The following is a 19,095-nucleotide window of genomic DNA, read 5'->3' on the forward strand; positions in this document are numbered from 1 at the left end:
TTTTTTTTTAAAAAGGTGCTATTGTTTACACATTCAGATGTAATATTAAATCTGGGATGGGTAGATGGTTGGAATTACTCCATTTTAAATGATTCACAATTTTTTATATTCTATAACCGGTATTCAATAATTGTTATGGTCGTAGTTGGCTGTGATTCTCTCGTTCTAGCATGAACGTAGGGCGGTTGATTAGTTCGTATATGGTTTGGATTGACAGCTGTCATATAATAATTGTTTCCAACGTTATCTAAGACGTACGCTTTTTGTGACAATTGCCATCCATAGGCGACCTGACCATAACAATTATTGAACACCCGTTATGTTTTTTTAAAATTATTTCGTGTAGTTGATTGCAAGTTGTGACTGAAAAATCAAAGAAAGGTTCATTCCTGATCCAGATGTGTATAGATAGAGCGTTTTATACACAATCAAGTCCAGCCTAAACAAATTGGTTAGAACATTTGTCCTCGAAAGTACAACACACAGCAAACTAGTTTAAACACTGTTCAGTAGAAGAAAATCTGTAAATCCTTGAAACTAGGTAAGCAAAACTGGTAAATGGTTCTTATGTTATTACCAAGAACATTTTTGTTACTCTCACAATGAAGGAGCTTTAAAATGAAACTCACATACCTGTGCATGTAACAAGTACCTAATAAGTTTACTGTACTAGAAAGCACTTGTACCTACCATTGAGTATAGTGTTGGAGTAAAATCATCCCACTTCAAAGTGTTCAACCACTGTTGAGTTAGATCCGGTTTTTTGTAAAGTAAAAAACTGATCCGGTTGGGCTTTTTCCTGAATTGCTGTTACAATGTGGCTCGACAAACTTATGAACGGCAGCAAACAAAAATAACTTACGCAAATAACCTCAAGTTTTGATTTTAAGCCGTAAAAATTCGTCTAATCCTCAAAAAACTCAATTTCCACAATACAAACAAATACAAACTGTCACTACTATTTCCGTCATATTGGAATTTTTGACAAGCACCTTCTAGGCTTTCTAGTATAGTAGGCGGTGATGTAAACAAACGGAGAAATGACAGCTGGAATGCCCGAAACTGTTTTCAAAACTGATCACCAGAGGGAGTATTTCTTATCTTGAAACGCCAATAGTTGTTGACTTCTTCAGTCATCCCACCAAAATATTTGCTTTACGTGCAGTATGTATTTTTAACTTTACTAAAAAGTAAAACGTTTTAGCTTTCGCCATCCTCAGTGTCAATTCCGGTTGCCACCGAAATTGACAAATCTACCCAGAATGTTACTATACAGTTTTAATTTTATACAGTTAAACCAAAATAACATACGATGCGGAAAATTAGCCCGGAGTTATATATGAACATTTCTTAACAGTGTCGGAACAATACCCATTCTTCTTGTTTCCATCGTCGACACATTCGCGAAATTATCGGAGTGTGAAGCCAGAAGTTTTCTTTTCCGCTCCTCCATTTCAGTGATAATCGGTTATTCGTTTTACGTGCATCCAATAAGTTTTAGTGTTTGCGTTTTTTTATAAAATTCGCGTATTGTTACATTAAGTTTTGTGTAATAATTGTTAATGAACGTTGCAGAGGGAATTGTTGGATAAAACATATCTGTTGAGCGGTGGATTTGCTTTTATGAATTTTTAAATTCAAAGTGAGTACTGGACATTTATTTGTAAGTAATTTGCTGAAAGTCAGTACAGTTGCATAACTTCAAACTGAAAGTTTCTAGTCTAAATTTCATAATGTTTATTCAAAAGTTGTTATCCGCTGATGATAACAGAGAGAAAGTATTTTAAATTATTGCCCCAAACAAGATTTGATTTTAATAGTAGAGTTCAAAATAATTAAGTGTAGAAAGTAAAAGTTTTAGCCAGACTAGAAACGCTGTTACATCATTTTTCTTGCGTTTTATTATAATAGGTACGCCACTGGTATTTAATCCATTTTTTTGACGTACGTGACGTTTTGACGTGACGATTTTTAGTAAAAATGTCAATTGAACTCATCAAAGAATGCCATGAAAACTGAAGTTATTTGCGGAAACGTCATAACAAATTTATACAAGCATGTTGTGTGTAAAGGACAGAGAAACATTGATAATTGCATGCGCACAACAAAGACAGAACACCTAAAAAAGTCCAAGTTGGCGAGAGTTTTGCTGCGATGTTGTCAAACGTCTCTCTGAATTCGTCGACTAGATTACTTAATGATGACTAGAACATTCTTATTGATTTCCATTTATTTTGATAATTTATTTGCGATAAGTGCCCTATGTTTAGTTCGGTTTTTTTATTAAAAAACTTGGTGACAAGGCCAATAACAAAATTGTGTAATTAATCCATTGTCACAAAGTTATAGCCTACTAGATATTTCATTAGGTATTCTGTCTTTGTTTTGCGCATGCAATTATTAATGTTTCTCTGTCAGTGTCTCACGTGATAAGTGTATCTTTTCGCTTTTGATCTTGGGTGTTGCCACAGTGACATAACTTTTCCTATTACATCTAAAAAACAATCAATGCAATTCCCGGATAACCACCTTGTAATAAATAACGAAAAAAAAAAGTTCGGACAAATTTCATTGAAATTAACAAAAAAACGTTACAACAATGAATAGTACTCAGTCACACCGTAATGGCCGAGCACAATAACATCCAAGAGTGTCATGAATAACGAAATTGACCAATATCCGTTCAGATTTTGAAAAGTGAAAGAGAATAGACACTTATACACGGTTCAAGATTTGTGTGTCATTAGATCCGTTTCTTGTTAATTTTGTTTCGTTTATAAAAAGACACACTTACATCCGTTTAAAGTCTAGTTGCAAAATGTATGCAATTTAACGTTAAATTAAATAATTTAGTTGGCGCAAAATTTGTGTCAACCATTCCAGGAAAACTTTATACTGATGGTAGGGAAATTTCAAAATTTTACATAGAAATCCTATGAAAAGAAGAGAGAAATCAATATGCTCTAGGCAAAGTGAACTTTGTAAGTGTGCCAAAACGGATGTGACGTCATTCAACAGCTGGTCACGTGATCATTTCATCAAGAATTGAATTCTTGATTGAGCACAATGACTTGCAGTCTTGCAAAGTTTATCTCGATCTTTGTCTTAATCATTATAGTTCTCTTCTTATTATGAGAGGTAATTCTTATAGTATAATAATCCATATCTGTATGTGGCGTGATTTACAGCACTACTGCTGAAAGTTTTTCCCAGTATAAACCTAAAAGATTGGCTGTAGCGACCTAGTTACGTTAATAATCCTTCATTTTTAAATTATTTTGCATTTTTTCCGTGACATTTACTTTAAAGGATAATCCAAGACACGGTACCATAAAATTGAGCAAACTTTCAGACCAGAGACAAAACGGTTTTGTCGTACCGTTTCTGCTAAACTATTTTAAACTCATTAAATTAAATTGACCGAGTATGATTGATCAGTTCGATCAACACGCACCCATCTAAAAGAACATCCTCAATAAAATTCAACTGACCGTTAAACAAGCACAATTGTACCAAACCTAACCTATTTGTATTTTTCAGATTTCCCATCGCCTAAATCTAAATTAAATGCCACAGTACGAAAGCGGAAGGCCTTGTACGGTCCAAAGGGGAAAATATTTAGCGGAATGACATATTCTGTTCCAAAATGGCGGCTAGGTGGACGTTGAGTGTTTTAACGCTAGGCGGAATTTTTATAAGCGCCTCAAACGGTCAACGGGCATGTCCAACCCCTAAATCTATTTTACCGTGCAGATGTCTGCTAAGAGGGGATGAGTACCAAATCTGGTAAGTGTTTTCAATACAATTAGTATCATTTAATATTTAGAAATGGAAAATTAGTTCGATTCACGCCAAGCAGAGTAATTTTTGACAGTTATGACGCAGGTAACATTATTCACAGACATCTAAAAGCGTATTCGGAGAGATGTTTTGTGAAAGCGTGCTTTGTGACGCCATTAGACAGCTGATGTGACTATTTTGCAATTGGCAAGTATCACGAGGTCTTCTGTCAAATGTCGACATAGAAATCGTTTAGTGTGCTTCCCCGAACTGAGCTGGTTCGAATTAATAGATACGTTTAGGACAGTTCAGTCACGTGACTTTAAACTGTATGCAAATTCACGTAACAACTCTGAAAAACCATCATAAAAAACTACAAAACATAGTGAATTCATTGATACACAAATCGAAAAATAATGAGTTAAGTATCATAATATACAGCTGTGGTAAATCCAAAAGCGACCATAGGAAAACCGTGTAACGGACAGAGAAACGTAGGTAATTGCATGCGCGGGAGAAAGACAGAAAACGAAAAAAATATCAAGTAGGCCATATTTTTAGCGCGCTGTTTGTCGAGGGTATTGAATACTTACAGCGTTTGGCAACAGCGCGCTAAAAATATGGCCTACTTGATATTTTTTTCGTTTTCTGTCTTTCTCCCGCGCATGCAATTACCATACGTTTCTCTGTCCGTTACACGGTTTTCCTATGGTCGCTTTTGGATTTACCACACCTGTATATTATTATACTATTAATATATACATATTAATTTTAACTATTGACCAGAGTACGGTCAAGTCCATCGAGCTGTAAAATCCATGTAAAAAAGGTGTATTTACCATATTAGAGGTCTCAAATCGTATTTTTATGACAAGTAAGTCGTAACTAAGTCCAAAATGTAAACAACAAGTTGTAACTGTAGTAAGTGACGTCATAAGTTGACAGGTGCGTCCCAACAATCAGTTCATTTAACTTATTCTACAAAAAGAGATTTGTTCTTGTGTTCGGTTATTCTTTGCTAGACTAAGTAGACTTAAATTTGGCAATTGTCACATGACACTCAACTGTGTACAATTGGCGCACTCACGTGATAACTGTCAGATTATCGTCTGATTGGTGAAAAAAGAAATAACCGAGCTTAGTTAACAAAATATGGTGATCCAAAATCGCAATTTTTTAGTTATTTTAACCATTTAACAATTAATTATTTTTAAACATAAAGGCGGTTGCTTATTTAAACAAAATGTTTAATTAGTTTATTTCATTAGGTGCACCCATAGTGATTTACCAAGCGTATTGGAAGGATTACGAGCCACAGCTCGATTTATCAAAGAACCCATCGACGAATTAATACTAGAAAACAATTACTTGCCGTCCCTTCCTGGACGAGCTTTCACACCTTTAAAAGTATCTTGGTTTTTCTAAAATCTTCCACTTTTTTACTACATTTTTACTTCAGATCATTCGTTTGATGCTGCGATACAACGGTTTGGAGAGCGTGTCCGATTATTGGTTAGGTGATATGGAAACCACCTTGATGGAACTGTTTATAGTTGAACCAAAGCTGAGAATAATCCCTAACGAATCGTTAAGGTCACTCATATCACTACAAGCCGTTACGATCCAAACAAATTTGATGAAAAGACTGCCAATGTTCTCGGGTTTGCCAAAATTGAAGTAAACTAAATAAAATAAAAAAATACAGTTAGTTTCTATTAAGGATTTTTTTGGAGAGTAGATATGTACAAATTGAGTCTACGGCCCTTCTGGAACTGTCCCCAAACAATTTCAAGGACAATCCAGCCCTGGAAAAGTTGTATATCGGACAGTGTCCGAACCTGAACCGTCTCGACGCCGGTTCCTTCATAGATTTGCCTAGTTTGGCTTTGTTGAACATTTCCCATTGTGGCATAACCTGGATGCATCACAGGGCCCTAACAAGGTTGCCACTTTTAAAGGAGCTAGTTTTAACGTCAAATCGTTTTCGGGATGCCGGATTAATCGGTAGAGTCGTTAGAGAATTACCTCAATTGGAGATTTTAAGACTCGACAACAATCTTATTGGTAAAATTTTCTGATAAAAATCAGCAAAAAGTATATATAATTTTGCGTATTAGATATTCTAAATGAAGCAGCCTTTGTGGACTTACCGTCCCTTCGGGAATTGCATTTAGCCAATAACAGAATTATTGAAATGCAACGAGGAGCTTTTCATCGCGTGCCCAAACTGAAAAAACTGAATTTGAATGAAAACTTTTTGAGACGAGTACATCCAGAAAGTTTCTTGCCCGAATCCAGGATCGGTCTGGAAGAATTGTGGCTAATTGGCAACGAAATCAATCACGTGGCTGATTTGAGAGCGATTTTAGACGCCTTACCCAGGTTAGTTAAAAAAAAAATTCAGTAAAGAGGGTTGATTTACCTAATTTTGTAGGTTGGTTTTCTTGGACATGAGTCACAACCATCTGGAAGTCATACCGTACGGTTCTTTACGAGGTCATCCAACTCTAGAACATTTAAACTTGGACTATAACCGTTTGCATCTGATCGATAGGGAGGCAATAGTTTCAATGCCAGCTTTGAGAGAGTTGAGATTACGAAATAATTCTCTGTCCAACACTATGGAACTTCCTTTGTGGATTTTACCTGAATTGCGAGGGTTGGATTTGTCCAACAATTTTTTACGGTACTATTTCAAAATTCTTTTTCTTCTGATTAATAATCACATTTCAGGAGGCTGGAACCAAGACTACTTCAAGATTTGCCATCATTAAGAAAACTGGACGTAAGCAACAATCAGCTGGTCTATGTCGATCCAGCAGCTTTCGTACCCACTCCAGCTTTGGAAAATATCAACATCTCGTTTAACAACTTAGCCACCATACATCCAGCAACGTTCAGATCGTTGTTGGGATTATACGAACTGGATTTATCCAGCAATCTATTAATGGAATTTGTTCCCGGCTTACCTAGAGGAATCGAGTATCTACACTTGAGATACAACGATATCATTACTCTTCCCCCGGCTCCTACTCCAGACTTGGATTTGCCAGTGTTGAAGATGCTGGATCTGAGCAGTAACAAAATACTGAGCCTACCTAAAAGCGGTTTGGCAACACTGCCTCAGTTGAGGAAGCTTTTAATTGGTCGAAACCAATTAAAAATAATTGAAGACGGTAGCTTTAAGGGACTAACCAAATTGGAGACTTTGGACGCTTCCGCGAATAGTTTGGCTCTGATTGGTGCGGATGCCTTTAGATTCCAACCGGAATTAAGAAACCTTGATTTAGGTTTTAACAAGTTGGAATTTCTACCCCCCGAATGTTTACATTACTGTGTGCATCTGAAAATGTTAAATTTGACTCGGAACATGTTAACCGACTTACAACCGGGCACTTTGGACAAAAATAAAAAACTGCAATTCATCGATCTGTCCGGAAACAAATTCAAACAGCTTCCGGCCACGTTTATCGGCCTGAAAAATTTGAGAACGTTGGATTTGAACAAAAATGAAATTGACGCCGTCGATCCAGACATTTTGAGGAGTCTACCATCGTTAAAAATCCTAAAACTGTCCGGGAACAATATTAAGGATGTGAGGGAGAATGGATTCTCGAAGCTGCAACACTTGACCACTTTAGAGTTGGAGGAGAATGACTTGGAGGTTATTGAGAGCAACTCTATTAAAGGACTACCAGTTTTGACTAAGATCAAATTGAATCGCAACAAAATAAAGGTAGGTATCAAACAAAATTTCATACACTCTCCAAAAAAAGGTTTTTACACTAATTAATCGATTTTAAAATTTTTTTTTTTGGTTGGTAGCTTAATTCTTTGGGTTTTATTTAAAAAGGTTAGAAAATGTGGATTCTTTATTTTCCATGACAGATAATGGGAAAAACATTACCAAAACTTTTTTTTCTATAAAGTGATTTAACCACTTTTGCTTTAACCTAAAAATGACTCAGTTAATTTAACAGTTACAACAAAAGGTTAGTGAGGAAGAAGGCTTTTCTAAAGTATGTTCAAAAAAGGTCATTGGTGTGATAGTTTCACCGCTAGAGGGCGGCAAAAAAATAATTCCCGTAAACTAAAAGTTGTTTTTCACTTTTTTGGGACACCCTGTACTCAGCCGTTAATCTGATACACCCTGACACTTACGTCATTTTTGTATCATTAACCTGAAGGAATTTAGTGGAAGTTTATTTCAAAAATTCAAAATTCAGAGGTACCAGCCTTTAAATTTTTTGACAATTTTTGTTTTTAATTTTTCAAATACAAAGGTACCTGGTAAACCTAAAAAAACTAGGTAACTATAAAAAACCAAAGTCAACGCCAAGGTTGACGCCCTCTAGCGGCCGAACTGGGCAACTTGGCCGTGTTCGCTCCACGTCACGTGAGAACACCGTTTATTAGCTTTCTTTTGTAATATGGCTTGTATATACAGGATGGTTCAAATAAGCGAGTAATTCACGATTTTTTGGAAAAGTGCACGAAAATTTCGATCAAATTATGAATTTCTGCTCGATTTGAAGGGCGGCCAATCAAGATACAGACATTTTACATCAAGTAGGCCTAGAATTTGACGTAGATTTCATAAATCAAATAAAAAATGGGTCATCCCATTAAAGAAATTGAAATTTTGGTATGTTGCTCAAATTTGGGACACCCTGTATACTAATGGATTATCTAGGAAAAAACAAACTCTCAAACACCAGCCCGAGATGTATAGAGTTTTTTTTATAATTTTTTCAAAAACAGTTGAACATGGGATATGCTACATAAAAAATACCCAGAAATTAACGCAGAATCCATAAATGCAACAAAAAATGGGCATTCTTATTTGAAAATGTCAACTGAAAGGTCGTATCTCAATTTTGGGACACCCTGTATATCTATTTATTTTTCTCAAAAAATTCAGGTTTCAAAATACTAACATACGAGTACATGCCCGTGCATTTTTCTGAAAGATAATTCCCTGAATTTCAATCGAATCACACGAAGACACACTGTATAATTAGCTGTCATTGACACAAAAATTTAGATTTTTTTTTCACAAATTTAGCATATTTTGAATATGTTTTATGAAGGAAGGTTATTTCTATGAAGTTGTTTTTTATACTTTTTCTAATATTATTTTGAAAGCAAATTTAAAGGGAAAGTAACACAAAGCCTTCTCCACAAAACTTTTATTAACCCCAAAAGGTAAATAAAGAGGGGATCAACTAGTTTCGGGTACAGAAATGCCCATCATCAGGAGCTTATAGTATGCTAGAGCTTATAGTAGCTATTTTTACATGGGGAAGACAGCAAAACCCAGATTTTAAAAATACTGAAAAAACTTTTTAGAGGGAAACAACAATCAGTAAAAGCACTTAAGTAAATCAAATTACGTCATTTTGACGACATGACCAGACTGAATTAATATTATTTGCTACCTGGGAATTGAAAAATCAGAAAATTATTTGTTGTTTTTCATCAGCAAATAGCTGATATGGCTTTCGTCAATTTACCCTCTTTGCAAATGGTGGAGTTGCAAGAGAACGAAATCAACTTTATCGCGCCGACAGCTTTCGTGGATACTCCGCATTTGTTGATGCTGAATTTGAGCCACAACCAAATTCCATCGTTGGATGTGTCTGGATTGACCGGAGCCAAGTCCCTGGAAATGCTGGATGCTAGCCATAACCTTATTGCGTCTGTCGCCAGTGCCAGTTTGGAAAAAATGGAATGGCTGGTCAGTTTTCAACAAATGCAAAGATATGGTGACTAACTGAATTGTTGCAGGTGGAGCTTAGATTGGACGACAATAGGATATGCGGGGTGCATGGTTCGCCCTTCAATCACATGCCACGTCTTCGAGTATTGTCGATGAGAAACAACAAAATAATGTCTTTTTCTGAACGCGCCGTCGAAAAAATCCGTAGCAATATTGCTGTTTTGGATATCGCAGGTGAATTGCGCTTGTTTACTTTTTTTTTGACAGAGATAAGACCAAATGGTGTAAACGTTCAGGTAATCCGTTGTCGTGTTCCTGCAATATGCTCTGGATGCAGGCGTGGTTATTCGAAACGTCATCGGTGGGACCAAGATGCGCAGACGGTTATTTACTAACTGAACACAAACATTTGAAGCAAGACTGCACTGAAGATGAACGAAACGTCGAAATCGTGGCACCCGGCTGCGAATCTGAGCTTTTATCTGCTCCAGGTGTTTTCTCACCGCCAAAGGTATGATTTTAGATTAAGACTGCTTTGCAGCAATGTTGGTAGTTTGTGATCAAGAAAATCCAAAAAAACCACTATCTCATTAACATTTTTTTGTTATAGACCCACTCATCTTTGATGAACACGAATAAAGCTCTAAATACATCCAATGATCGTAATAGTTTAGCACCAACACCAGAACAATCCGATTATTTTTACGATGATTATGTTGATTTTCCTGACAACGAGACTAATGAAGCTTTAACCACACCGCCTCCGTATGAGCTAGGTAAGTGTTTCAATAAATCTCCGAAAAAAAAAAACAAATTTGGAAACTCATTGACAGAAGAGAAGAAAATCGAAAGTAAGGACACTAGTACTAAAGGGCTACTAGGTGGTTTCGGGATACCTTTACTGCAAATAGCCAATATTGTCCAAAGTGTGGTCGATGCAACCAGAAAGCAAAGAATACCAACGGAAAAAACTGACAGAATGGCCATAGTGACTAAACCAACTGGAGATGTTATCGAAAAATATCCAGCTCCTAATTTTCCTAAATTTGAAACTGGTAAGTAGCCATAACACCACTTATGTCCAGCTGTCCAGGTACAGGACCAGAAGAACTTTGAATGTAGAAAATTAATATGGGAAATTTGTTTTTAATTTATGTATTAGCATCTGTACTTTTTTTATAAGTTGTAAGATTAATTTTCGATCAACCAGTATTTTTCTCAAAATTTCAGTTTTAGCCAGTTGATCGCAAAATATCTTGTATGTTGCAATCATAATTTTGATTTTATAATTAATTTTTAATTGATTAATGTTACATCCGTCACTTGTGGACGAAGAAATTTCAAACTTGTGTGACAACTTTTAGGTGGATTTGTTCCAATGTTGCCAGGAAGTGAAGGTGGTTTTAAACCAATTGTACCCCCTTCAAATCTACTGCCTTTCAAACCGAGCAAAGGAGTGGATTCCTCTAATGTAGCATCTTCGAACGTTCTCATATCAACCACAACCACCCGACCGTTAGTAACGGAACCAAGCACTTTACCACCCATAACGACGCTTCCGCCTTCTACTACTACTGTATGCTTAGACAATGGTATAAAAAAGAAACTTCCGCCCAACAAAACCGAAAGGAAATCATTTAACAAAACTAGCATGTATTTGGTGCACCAGTTTTATGATAGTGACAATGACGAAAGTATGGATTCGACCACACAACAAGAATATTCAGATTTGACGACCAGTTTGGATCCAACGGAACAAACCACCAGAATGGAAACGACTACATTACAACCGGCAATCACAAAACTAGAACCTGTCAAGCAAAGTTTGGTTAGAAACGACAAAGCTGTCGGTCCTAGAATGAAGTTTTTGGTACCCGCCGACGAACCACCGCCCCCTAGACACGTGGGCAAAGTCACCAAGTTGTCATCGTCGGAGGTTCTAGAATCTACGAGCGCCAATACTGCTTTACCGATAACGGCCAATTACAATCGCGAACCAAAGAAAATCGCCCCTGGTTCTCCGATTGGTTTAGTGGCCAGTGAACACCCGAAAAATGACATCACGTGGTACTTTGAAACCTACAATAACACGCCATCTAACGGCGCCCGGAAAAAATCACACGCAACGCTCGTTGATGTGGATTATCTCTTATTCGTTATTTTTATGTTCAACTTTTATAATAATCGCCTATAAATAAATCGTAACACTAAATCAATAAACAAACTATATTCAAAATCACACTTTGAGGTAAAAATCACTCAATTCACTAAGAAGTAATCAACGGAGCTATATTGATATAAAATTCGATATCTAGTCGCTATTTCCTTGAAAGCTTTCCACCTGTAATTCGTGTACTGCTTAGATAATTTAGATTGTAATAAATAAAAATATAAACAAATATACATGGTGTCTTCTTTTCTCCTGATTTGTTATGTCAAATTACGTCACATCTGCTTAGGCAAGATGAGTGTCAGAAATTTTTTTTTCCTCCAAGCAGTTAATTACTCTGTTATTAAATTAGAAAGAAATTTTATATTTTAATAACAGAGTTATAGTTTTATATTATTTCTTAATTTGCTGATGCAATAAAAATACGATATTTCCTGTAGCCTGTTGTAGATGGAATTGATCCGGATTTTGGATTGGCGTCGGCGTAAAGACGCTCTGAAAACTACGTCTGGGTCATTGCGAGAGCGTCGGGCCGGGACCTGAGTGAATCACTTTTTCCAATAAACAATAATACTCTATATTTACTATGACAGTGCTATACAGAGTGTCCTCGGATCTCAAAAAGTAAATATTACTTTTTACAGTATTTGTTTAGTAGTTAAATGACGAATTTTACTGGCTTTGGTATAAAAAAAAGCCGCTTACTATCCCGTGTGTATCGATTTTTAACCTGTACCCTAAATCAAAACGTGATACACGTGGGATTTTAATCCCGTTAATCGATTTTCAAGGGTTTTTCAAAAATGTGATGTTAGTCCAATTTGTTCTTAAAAACTCTCTATACACGGTGATCCAAATTGATGAAACCAGGAGTCATTTTCGCTTATACAAAAGCGGTTAAATGGAAGTTGTAGACATTTTCTAGCAAAGATTGTGATTACATTTTTTAACTGAGCCAGGTATGCAGTTTAAGACATTATTAATATGATGACGTAAAACATGATTGGATGACGTTATTGCAATAACTTTTACCGTTATTGATTTTTGAGATATATGGGAAATAAATTTTGTAATTGGATTTTTGCAATGCTGCTTAGAAAGTCCTTTTCAGGTGATATACACTTGTTGATTATTTAGTTTCTAGAGTGTGAAATAACGTTTTATATCGTTTTATAATATGAAAATCACATTCTATTTCTAATCTAGTTCCATTTTCCAGATTTGCAGAAATGTCTTCACAAACGGAACCCAACCTGTCATAATAAAACTTCCTTTCACCACACATTTTATTTTTTAAAAAAAATTAGATTATGTTAGAACCATTCTCGCCTAGTTTATTATGGGTTATCATTTTGGGTTTCGTTATCGCCTTCATTTTGGCTTTTGGGATTGGAGCAAACGACGTTGCCAACTCGTTCGGTACCAGTGTGGGTTCCAAGGTGCTCACCATCGCTCAAGCGTGCTGGCTGGCAACATTTTTCGAAATCGCCGGAGCTATGTTGATCGGTACGGAAAATTCACTAATTTTAATTATACTTAGTATTGCCACTGTATGTGCATATTGTCTAAAGTAGAAAACATACAGCAAGAGCTGTAACACCTTTGTGACCTACATTTTTAAATTGAAAAACAGGATACAAAGTATCAGACACGATGCGCAAAGGAATTCTGGACGTAAACGTTTATAAAGATGCGGAAGCTGAATTAATGTTCGGTTCCATATCGGCTTTGGCCGCTAGCGCCATCTGGTTGATAGTGGCGACTTTCTTCAAGCTACCCATATCAGGAACCCACAGCATTGTGGGTGCCACTATCGGTTACAGTCTAGTTGCCAGAGGAACCGAAGGGGTACACTGGGCAACGTTGGGGAAAGTCGGTAATGTATAATTTTACTACCTATAACTGTATAATAAAGAAAGTATGTGACTTTGTTATAAAAACTACTATTTTTAGTGGGTTCCTGGTTCGTATCGCCAATGCTAAGTGGGTTCTGTTCCGTTAGCCTCCTGTGGATCATCAAAAAATGTATTCTCACTAAACCCGATCCCCTGGAAGCCGGTTTGATGTCGTTACCATTTTTCTACAGTTTCACTATTATGATTAACGTTTTCTCCATCGCCTTGGATGGTCCAAAACTGCTCCACATGGACAATATTCCGTTGTGGCTAGCCATCACTATAAGCGGTTCTATTGCCTTAGTATCCATGCTGATTATATGGTTTGTGGTGATACCGTGGCAACGAAAGAAAATCAAATCGGCATCTGTGACAGATCCACCTGTCAATTTTAATATTGGAGGATCTGCTGGTAAGAATGATTTTTTTTAATAACTACAGAGGAATCTTTTTGAAAAGACCATCTTGTAATAAATAGCTATCATTTTTTACAAACGGCAACGTTGTTCGCTCTGGCGGCCGGAAACCCAACTACTATTACCCACATAACTACTTCCATGTTTAGATACGTCACCGGAAGGCAGCCCGTCGAAAAAATCGAACCGAAACTCGTCATATTCGGACCGCCAATTGACTGTCATATCCGAAACGACCGAACTGCAATCGTTGGACGGTAAAATTGCGGCCGCCAAGTTTGTTTTCCCCGTCCAAGGCAGTAACAACAAAAATGGCTACATCCAAGCTAAAGAGACTGATATAAGCGAAAGGTAATGACAGCTGACAGATTATGAAAAAGAGCCTAGTTGATCACATGATACATTGTCACATTGAGCGCGCATTTGATATGTATTTCTAAAGGTGGTCCTAAACACTTAAGCCTAACTATTTTTTCTAATTATCCAGGCCGAATGATTTAAAATTGAAAGAAAGCAGTTCAACCGTAATCAATCCAACATTATCGCCCAATTCCAGTGGCGTGCCGCTGATCCGGAAAAATAGTTATTCGGTAGAAAACGATCCATCCTCAGGAGCCTACGCGGTTCAATTAAACGAAATTTCTACAGACGCACAAGTCTCCAAGTTATTTAGTTTTTTACAAGTGTTGACCGCCATGTTTGGGAGTTTTGCGCACGGCGGAAACGACGTCAGGTGAAGTTTTCCGCCATTCTAAATCATACATTGTCTTAATCGTGCTTTACACAGTAATGCGATCGGACCTTTGGTTACCTTATGGTTGATTTATTCGGAGGGGACGGTTGCTCAAAAGTCCGAGACTCCATTATTCATATTGCTGTACGGTGGTATCGGTATATCGATGGGGTTGTGGCTTTGGGGTCGTAGAGTCATACAAACTATTGGGGAAGATTTGACGGCGATTACACCATCAACGTAAGTACTCATCTTATAAACCAGAAACAACGATTCTATTAGAGTTGTGTAGTATTTTATAGCTTTATGGCCCCTTTGACAGTTGACGCAAAATTCTGAATAGTCAACTGTCAAACAGGCTCATCATGGCCGATTGCACCAATTATGGTAAAGGCAAGCGCACTCTCTCATAGAAAACTAAATTTACAAGATTTCGCTGGTTTGGACCTACCAAAATCACGATTGACGTAAACAGCTAATTTGTAATGTAATGGCCGCATGGTAGCTTAGTTTTGTATTGACTGTCACAGTTCGGCATTTTGCCTCTGCACAGTCACATTCGTTTTAACGCTACACGGAACGAGAAGGAATGTAACGTCATGATGACGTAATTTTGCAAAACCCATAATTTGATCAGCTGTCAAATTACGTCATTGTGACGTCAAAATCACTCCCTAGAGCGTCAAAACGAACGAGGCCGTTAAAGTACAAATTTTTTCTCTTGCTACCGTGGATTTCGAATGTTTGAATATTCCTTACCTCCATCTGCCTGTATATTTCAATAGTTTGGTTTTTTAGATATTAAGCCGACTATAAATAATTTTGTGGAATCTTGAACATGTTCAACTTGAGCAAATTATTGTTTCAGGGGGTTTACGATCGAAATCGGTGCCGCCTTTACAGTATTATTAGCAAGTAAAATAGGAATTCCAATTTCCACAACGCATTGCAAAGTGGGATCGGTGGTTTTCGTTGGCTACTTTAATTCATCGAGTCGAGGTGTAGACTGGAGTTTGTTTAGGTAAATTTTACTTAAAAAAAATGGTTAAATCCATCAAAATGTCACAATATTGGTGGCAATTAAACAGTGAAACATTCTGGCCAGTTTAGGCACCAACATCAACATATTCTTTTTCAGGAATATTATCTACGCTTGGTTGATTACGGTACCTGTAGCGGCTCTCCTGTCTGCCGGAATAATGTTCTGTTTTGTTAATTTTATTAATGTGAAAAACTAGAGTTTGTTATATTGACTAACGTTAAATTTACAAAAAAAATGTGTCTCGGGGGACAATAATAGGTGTCCTCGTAGTTAGAAACCCAAATATAGAATACTTTATCTTTTATGTTAACAGAATAACAAGTTTTTGTGTACGTCATTTATTATTTTAACGGCAAAATGATGAAAATAATGTTACGTTTTTAATACGTTTCTGATTAAAGATGAATTAAAATGTTACGCCGACTCGTTTGTTTACCTTAAAAAAAATCACAAACAATACATTCACTTTTATTTTTAACATCCTTTTTTAAACTAAGTGTATCACATTATACAATAAATTAGATAATTTGTTTATTAAGCGGAAAGGAGAATATAAATCACAAGACTTAATCATTAGACGCTTTTTAATCAAGCTATAGTTTCGTGTGCATTGACGGTCCAAGTCTGACAATAAATTATTATTGTTATATTACAGTGAAAAAGACTAAAATCTAAACTTTTTCTTGTCGTAAAAGCAGTAAACACATTATGACTTAAAAATCAGTTTAAAACTGAGTGTACAGTTCAAATGCGGTTATAGTAAAATGAAACCAACTGCTCAAACGGACATGGAACCTATAGTAGCGTCAAGTTCCTTTATTTTCTTTTAAATATTGGTTTAAACAATTCATACGCAAATAATATCAAACTCTCTGTTATACAGCACAAGCTAAACGCCACCACTACCGTGGCCTCCCTGCGGACCTAAAGTGTCACTGTTTGATTCAGATTGATAAGGGGAAGAGCTGGCAGCCTGTCCAAATATGGAACGTAGCACGCTTTGTACGTTTTCCGCTGAAAGAAAATTGTTACATTTTGGTGAAAAGTCATCTTTGTATGTGTACTTACCTTCATTTTTGTTTTTATTATTTTGCAATTAAACCACTAACTTATTGAGTTTATCATCAATCTCAAGGTGTTTTGGTAACCACATTTACACAAGAATTTTGTCTGCACTAAAGGCATGATAGTGTCTTAAACTTAAGTATTATTAATTGAACAGAACACAAGTTGATGTAAATAAGAGTCCATTATGTTTACTATCTATCTTAACTACAACAGCAAATCCCCTAACATATTAGTTTGTTTGAAGCTAATTTTGTCCTTACACACACTTTTGTAAGTAAAAATTTGTTGTTTGTAAATTCCCATTTCATTATTATTAAAAGTAAGTACTATGTACTCAAATTTACTAACCTTGACTAGCAGCAGCTTCAACTCCGGTTGGATCGCCATTACTTTGACTATTATTGCCATCTTCTTCTTCACCTAAATTCTGTCTACATATAGGGCAAGTTCCATGCAACTCCAACCACGGCCTTATGCAAGGCTCATGATAAATATGTAGGCAGGGAAGTTGCCTACAAATACCCAGCTTAAAACATTTTCAAAAAAAAAAACCAAACAACTTAATCATACCTAACTTGTTCCTTTAGTTGAAAGTGTTCCCAACAAACGGAACATTGTAACTTTTGTCCTGCTTGGTCATCACTAACCTCAACCACCTGAAGACTGTCTATAACGGCTTTTGAAACGGGTGGCGGTCCTAGAAAATTACAATTCCAGTCTCAAAATAACCACACAAAAAATACTACCTGAAGTATCCATTTGGTTTAACAATTGAGTCACTATAGCATCCAATCCTTCCCTGCCCCAAGCATAGTCGCCTGGATTACCTAGGAAAAGCTGGACATTCCCTTGACCCCCCAAATTCACTCCCAGATTTATAATAAAGTCATGTACCAAGTGGTCAATAGGTGGATGGAATGCTCTCAAGTTTGAAGATGCTAAGCGAGTCAATGTCCTGCATTATTTAAAAAGAGCTATACCAAAAAACTTCAGTCTGAAAATCAGTGTATTTACCTTCCTTCCATTGGGCCGCTATTTTCAGGTCCTCTAGAGCCCAACCTTGGATTACCAAAGAGCCCCACATCATCCTAAAGTAAAAATTTGTTTTTTTTTTAACCTGAAATGTACACCCTGCCTCTACTCACTTATGCTATTTATTTTTACATAGTTGTGATTACAACCAATAAATACAATAATAGGAAGTCATTAAACACTGACAAGTTGATTTTAGTGACTCAAACATGTCCATAGTATCAAGACTAGTGAAAATGACATAAAGAAAATCAGACAATTGAGAATTTGGTTGTTTTGATATATTTTTTCCATTTTTCAAGGAAATAACACCAGGAAAGTATTAAAAACACATTTTTGCAGCTGACAAGCCTGATAACACAGTTAATTTGAAAAGTTATGGTAATTCAAGATAATGTAAGGAAAATCATATCATCAATCATCACAGACTATATCAAATTATATGTAGTCATGTTATTTAGATAAACAGTGATACTACACTACCCTGATGCAAACTTTTTATACCATTTCTGAATCCCATGGTACTGTGACAAAACTTCCAGGTCCTGGTGCTGATTCATCCATTCTATTTTCTTGTAGTTCTTCAATGAAACCATCTGAACAATGTGGGCAGGTATAATTCTAAAAAAAAAAAGAGTCCAGTGAGACAGTACAATAAACTTGAAATATAAGGACAAAGGTAACAGCAAAATCTGTAAGGAGAAGTAAAAATAGTGATTTGTGGCCTTGGCACCAGAGACCAGCAGCTTAATTACTAACTAGAGTTATGTGTCCAGAACATGAAGATGTCCAAAAAATTGCATTTTTTTACTTTAAAACTCAAGTGAATCAAAAGAGCTCCCCTTTACTAGGAAAACAACAAACAGTGACTAAATAGAATACGTTTTCTAGTAAATACTTTGAAGTGTATTTAAGTGTTTTTCAATTAAAGAATCATGCCATCTAAACATTAGTTAACTTACGTTTGCTGCATTCTGAAACTCTACATTACACATGTGACAATAAAAACGGGTCATCGGCCTTTCCTCAACCGCCGCCTCTGCCATCACTTGAACGTTTTTCTCCTTTGGAACACTAATTTATTGAACAATAATCGAACACTTTGAATTTATTTAGTAAAATGCTACTAAAGTGTCCTTAAAAGTGTTGACTGTGAGAAAAATTTGACAAGTAGGAACGGGCTTGTATGTAGTGGGGGTGATTTGGGTGAGGAAGCGAAGGGTTAACGGCAGTGACGTTT

General features: G+C 36.3%; 3 protein-coding genes across 6 annotated transcripts; 2 read left to right on the forward strand and 1 right to left on the reverse strand.

Moving 5' to 3' along the window:
* Positions 1-110: 110 nt before the first annotated feature.
* Positions 111-11,900, forward strand: LOC145724360 (uncharacterized). 2 transcript variants are annotated; one of them, XM_081972583.1, is made up of 14 exons: positions 111-541; positions 3,541-3,786; positions 5,049-5,187; positions 5,240-5,457; positions 5,519-5,844; positions 5,898-6,162; positions 6,215-6,466; positions 6,514-7,516; positions 9,263-9,517; positions 9,568-9,733; positions 9,796-10,010; positions 10,110-10,275; positions 10,333-10,554; positions 10,864-11,900. In XM_081972583.1, the coding sequence occupies exons 2-14, from the start codon at positions 3,647-3,649 to the stop codon at positions 11,691-11,693; spliced, it is 4,197 nt and encodes a 1,398-aa protein (XP_081828709.1). In that variant the 5' UTR covers positions 111-541; positions 3,541-3,646; the 3' UTR covers positions 11,694-11,900. The 2 variants fall into 2 exon arrangements, with proteins under 2 accessions (XP_081828709.1, XP_081828708.1); XM_081972582.1 differs by lacking the exon at positions 111-541 and adding an exon at positions 1,134-1,642.
* Positions 11,901-12,132: 232 nt separating this feature from the next.
* Positions 12,133-16,172, forward strand: NaPi-III (Na[+]-dependent inorganic phosphate cotransporter type III). 3 transcript variants are annotated; one of them, XM_081972633.1, is made up of 9 exons: positions 12,133-12,293; positions 12,889-13,175; positions 13,303-13,545; positions 13,623-13,976; positions 14,130-14,331; positions 14,468-14,713; positions 14,768-14,953; positions 15,582-15,734; positions 15,852-16,172. In XM_081972633.1, exons 2-9 carry the CDS (start codon positions 12,980-12,982, stop codon positions 15,949-15,951), a joined length of 1,680 nt encoding a protein of 559 aa, XP_081828759.1. In that variant the 5' UTR covers positions 12,133-12,293; positions 12,889-12,979; the 3' UTR covers positions 15,952-16,172. The 3 variants fall into 3 exon arrangements, with proteins under 3 accessions (XP_081828759.1, XP_081828761.1, XP_081828760.1); XM_081972635.1 differs by lacking the exon at positions 12,133-12,293 and adding an exon at positions 12,345-12,628; XM_081972634.1 differs by lacking the exon at positions 12,133-12,293 and adding an exon at positions 12,637-12,780.
* Positions 16,173-16,207: 35 nt separating this feature from the next.
* LOC145724404 (E3 ubiquitin-protein ligase Iruka-like) lies at positions 16,208-19,048 on the reverse strand. Its single transcript, XM_081972677.1, has 7 exons — positions 18,818-19,048; positions 18,360-18,476; positions 17,838-17,911; positions 17,570-17,778; positions 17,394-17,520; positions 17,172-17,335; positions 16,208-16,769 (listed from the first exon to the last, which is right to left on the reverse strand). The coding sequence occupies exons 1-7, from the start codon at positions 18,899-18,901 to the stop codon at positions 16,645-16,647; spliced, it is 900 nt and encodes a 299-aa protein (XP_081828803.1). The 5' UTR covers positions 18,902-19,048; the 3' UTR covers positions 16,208-16,644.
* Positions 19,049-19,095: the final 47 nt, after the last annotated feature.

This window comes from Ips typographus, linkage group LG2 (assembly GCF_016097725.1).
Source record: "Ips typographus isolate SLU linkage group LG2, UJ_Ityp_2.0, whole genome shotgun sequence".
NCBI classification, from domain to species: Eukaryota; Metazoa; Arthropoda; class Insecta; order Coleoptera; family Curculionidae; genus Ips; species Ips typographus.

Bases quoted from the DNA above. Each gene is read 5' to 3' on its own strand.
- LOC145724360 (XM_081972583.1), top strand. From the start codon at position 3,647: ATGGCGGCTAGGTGGACGTTGAGTGTTTTAACGCTAGGCGGAATTTTT. The intron at 6,467-6,513 runs GTACTATTTCAA...ATCACATTTCAG, and splicing joins TTGTCCAACAATTTTTTACG to GAGGCTGGAACCAAGACTAC. The intron at 10,011-10,109 runs GTATGATTTTAG...TTTTTGTTATAG, and splicing joins GTGTTTTCTCACCGCCAAAG to ACCCACTCATCTTTGATGAA.
- NaPi-III (XM_081972633.1), top strand. From the start codon at position 12,980: ATGTTAGAACCATTCTCGCCTAGTTTATTATGGGTTATCATTTTGGGT. The intron at 14,332-14,467 runs GTAATGACAGCT...CTAATTATCCAG, and splicing joins GAGACTGATATAAGCGAAAG to GCCGAATGATTTAAAATTGA. The intron at 14,954-15,581 runs GTAAGTACTCAT...TTATTGTTTCAG, and splicing joins ACGGCGATTACACCATCAAC to GGGGTTTACGATCGAAATCG.
- LOC145724404 (XM_081972677.1), bottom strand. From the start codon at position 18,901: ATGGCAGAGGCGGCGGTTGAGGAAAGGCCGATGACCCGTTTTTATTGT. The intron at 17,912-18,359 runs GTATAAAAAGTT...TTTTTACTTTAG, and splicing joins TACCATGGGATTCAGAAATG to GATGATGTGGGGCTCTTTGG. The intron at 17,779-17,837 runs GTAAATACACTG...TAAATAATGCAG, and splicing joins AGCGGCCCAATGGAAGGAAG to GACATTGACTCGCTTAGCAT.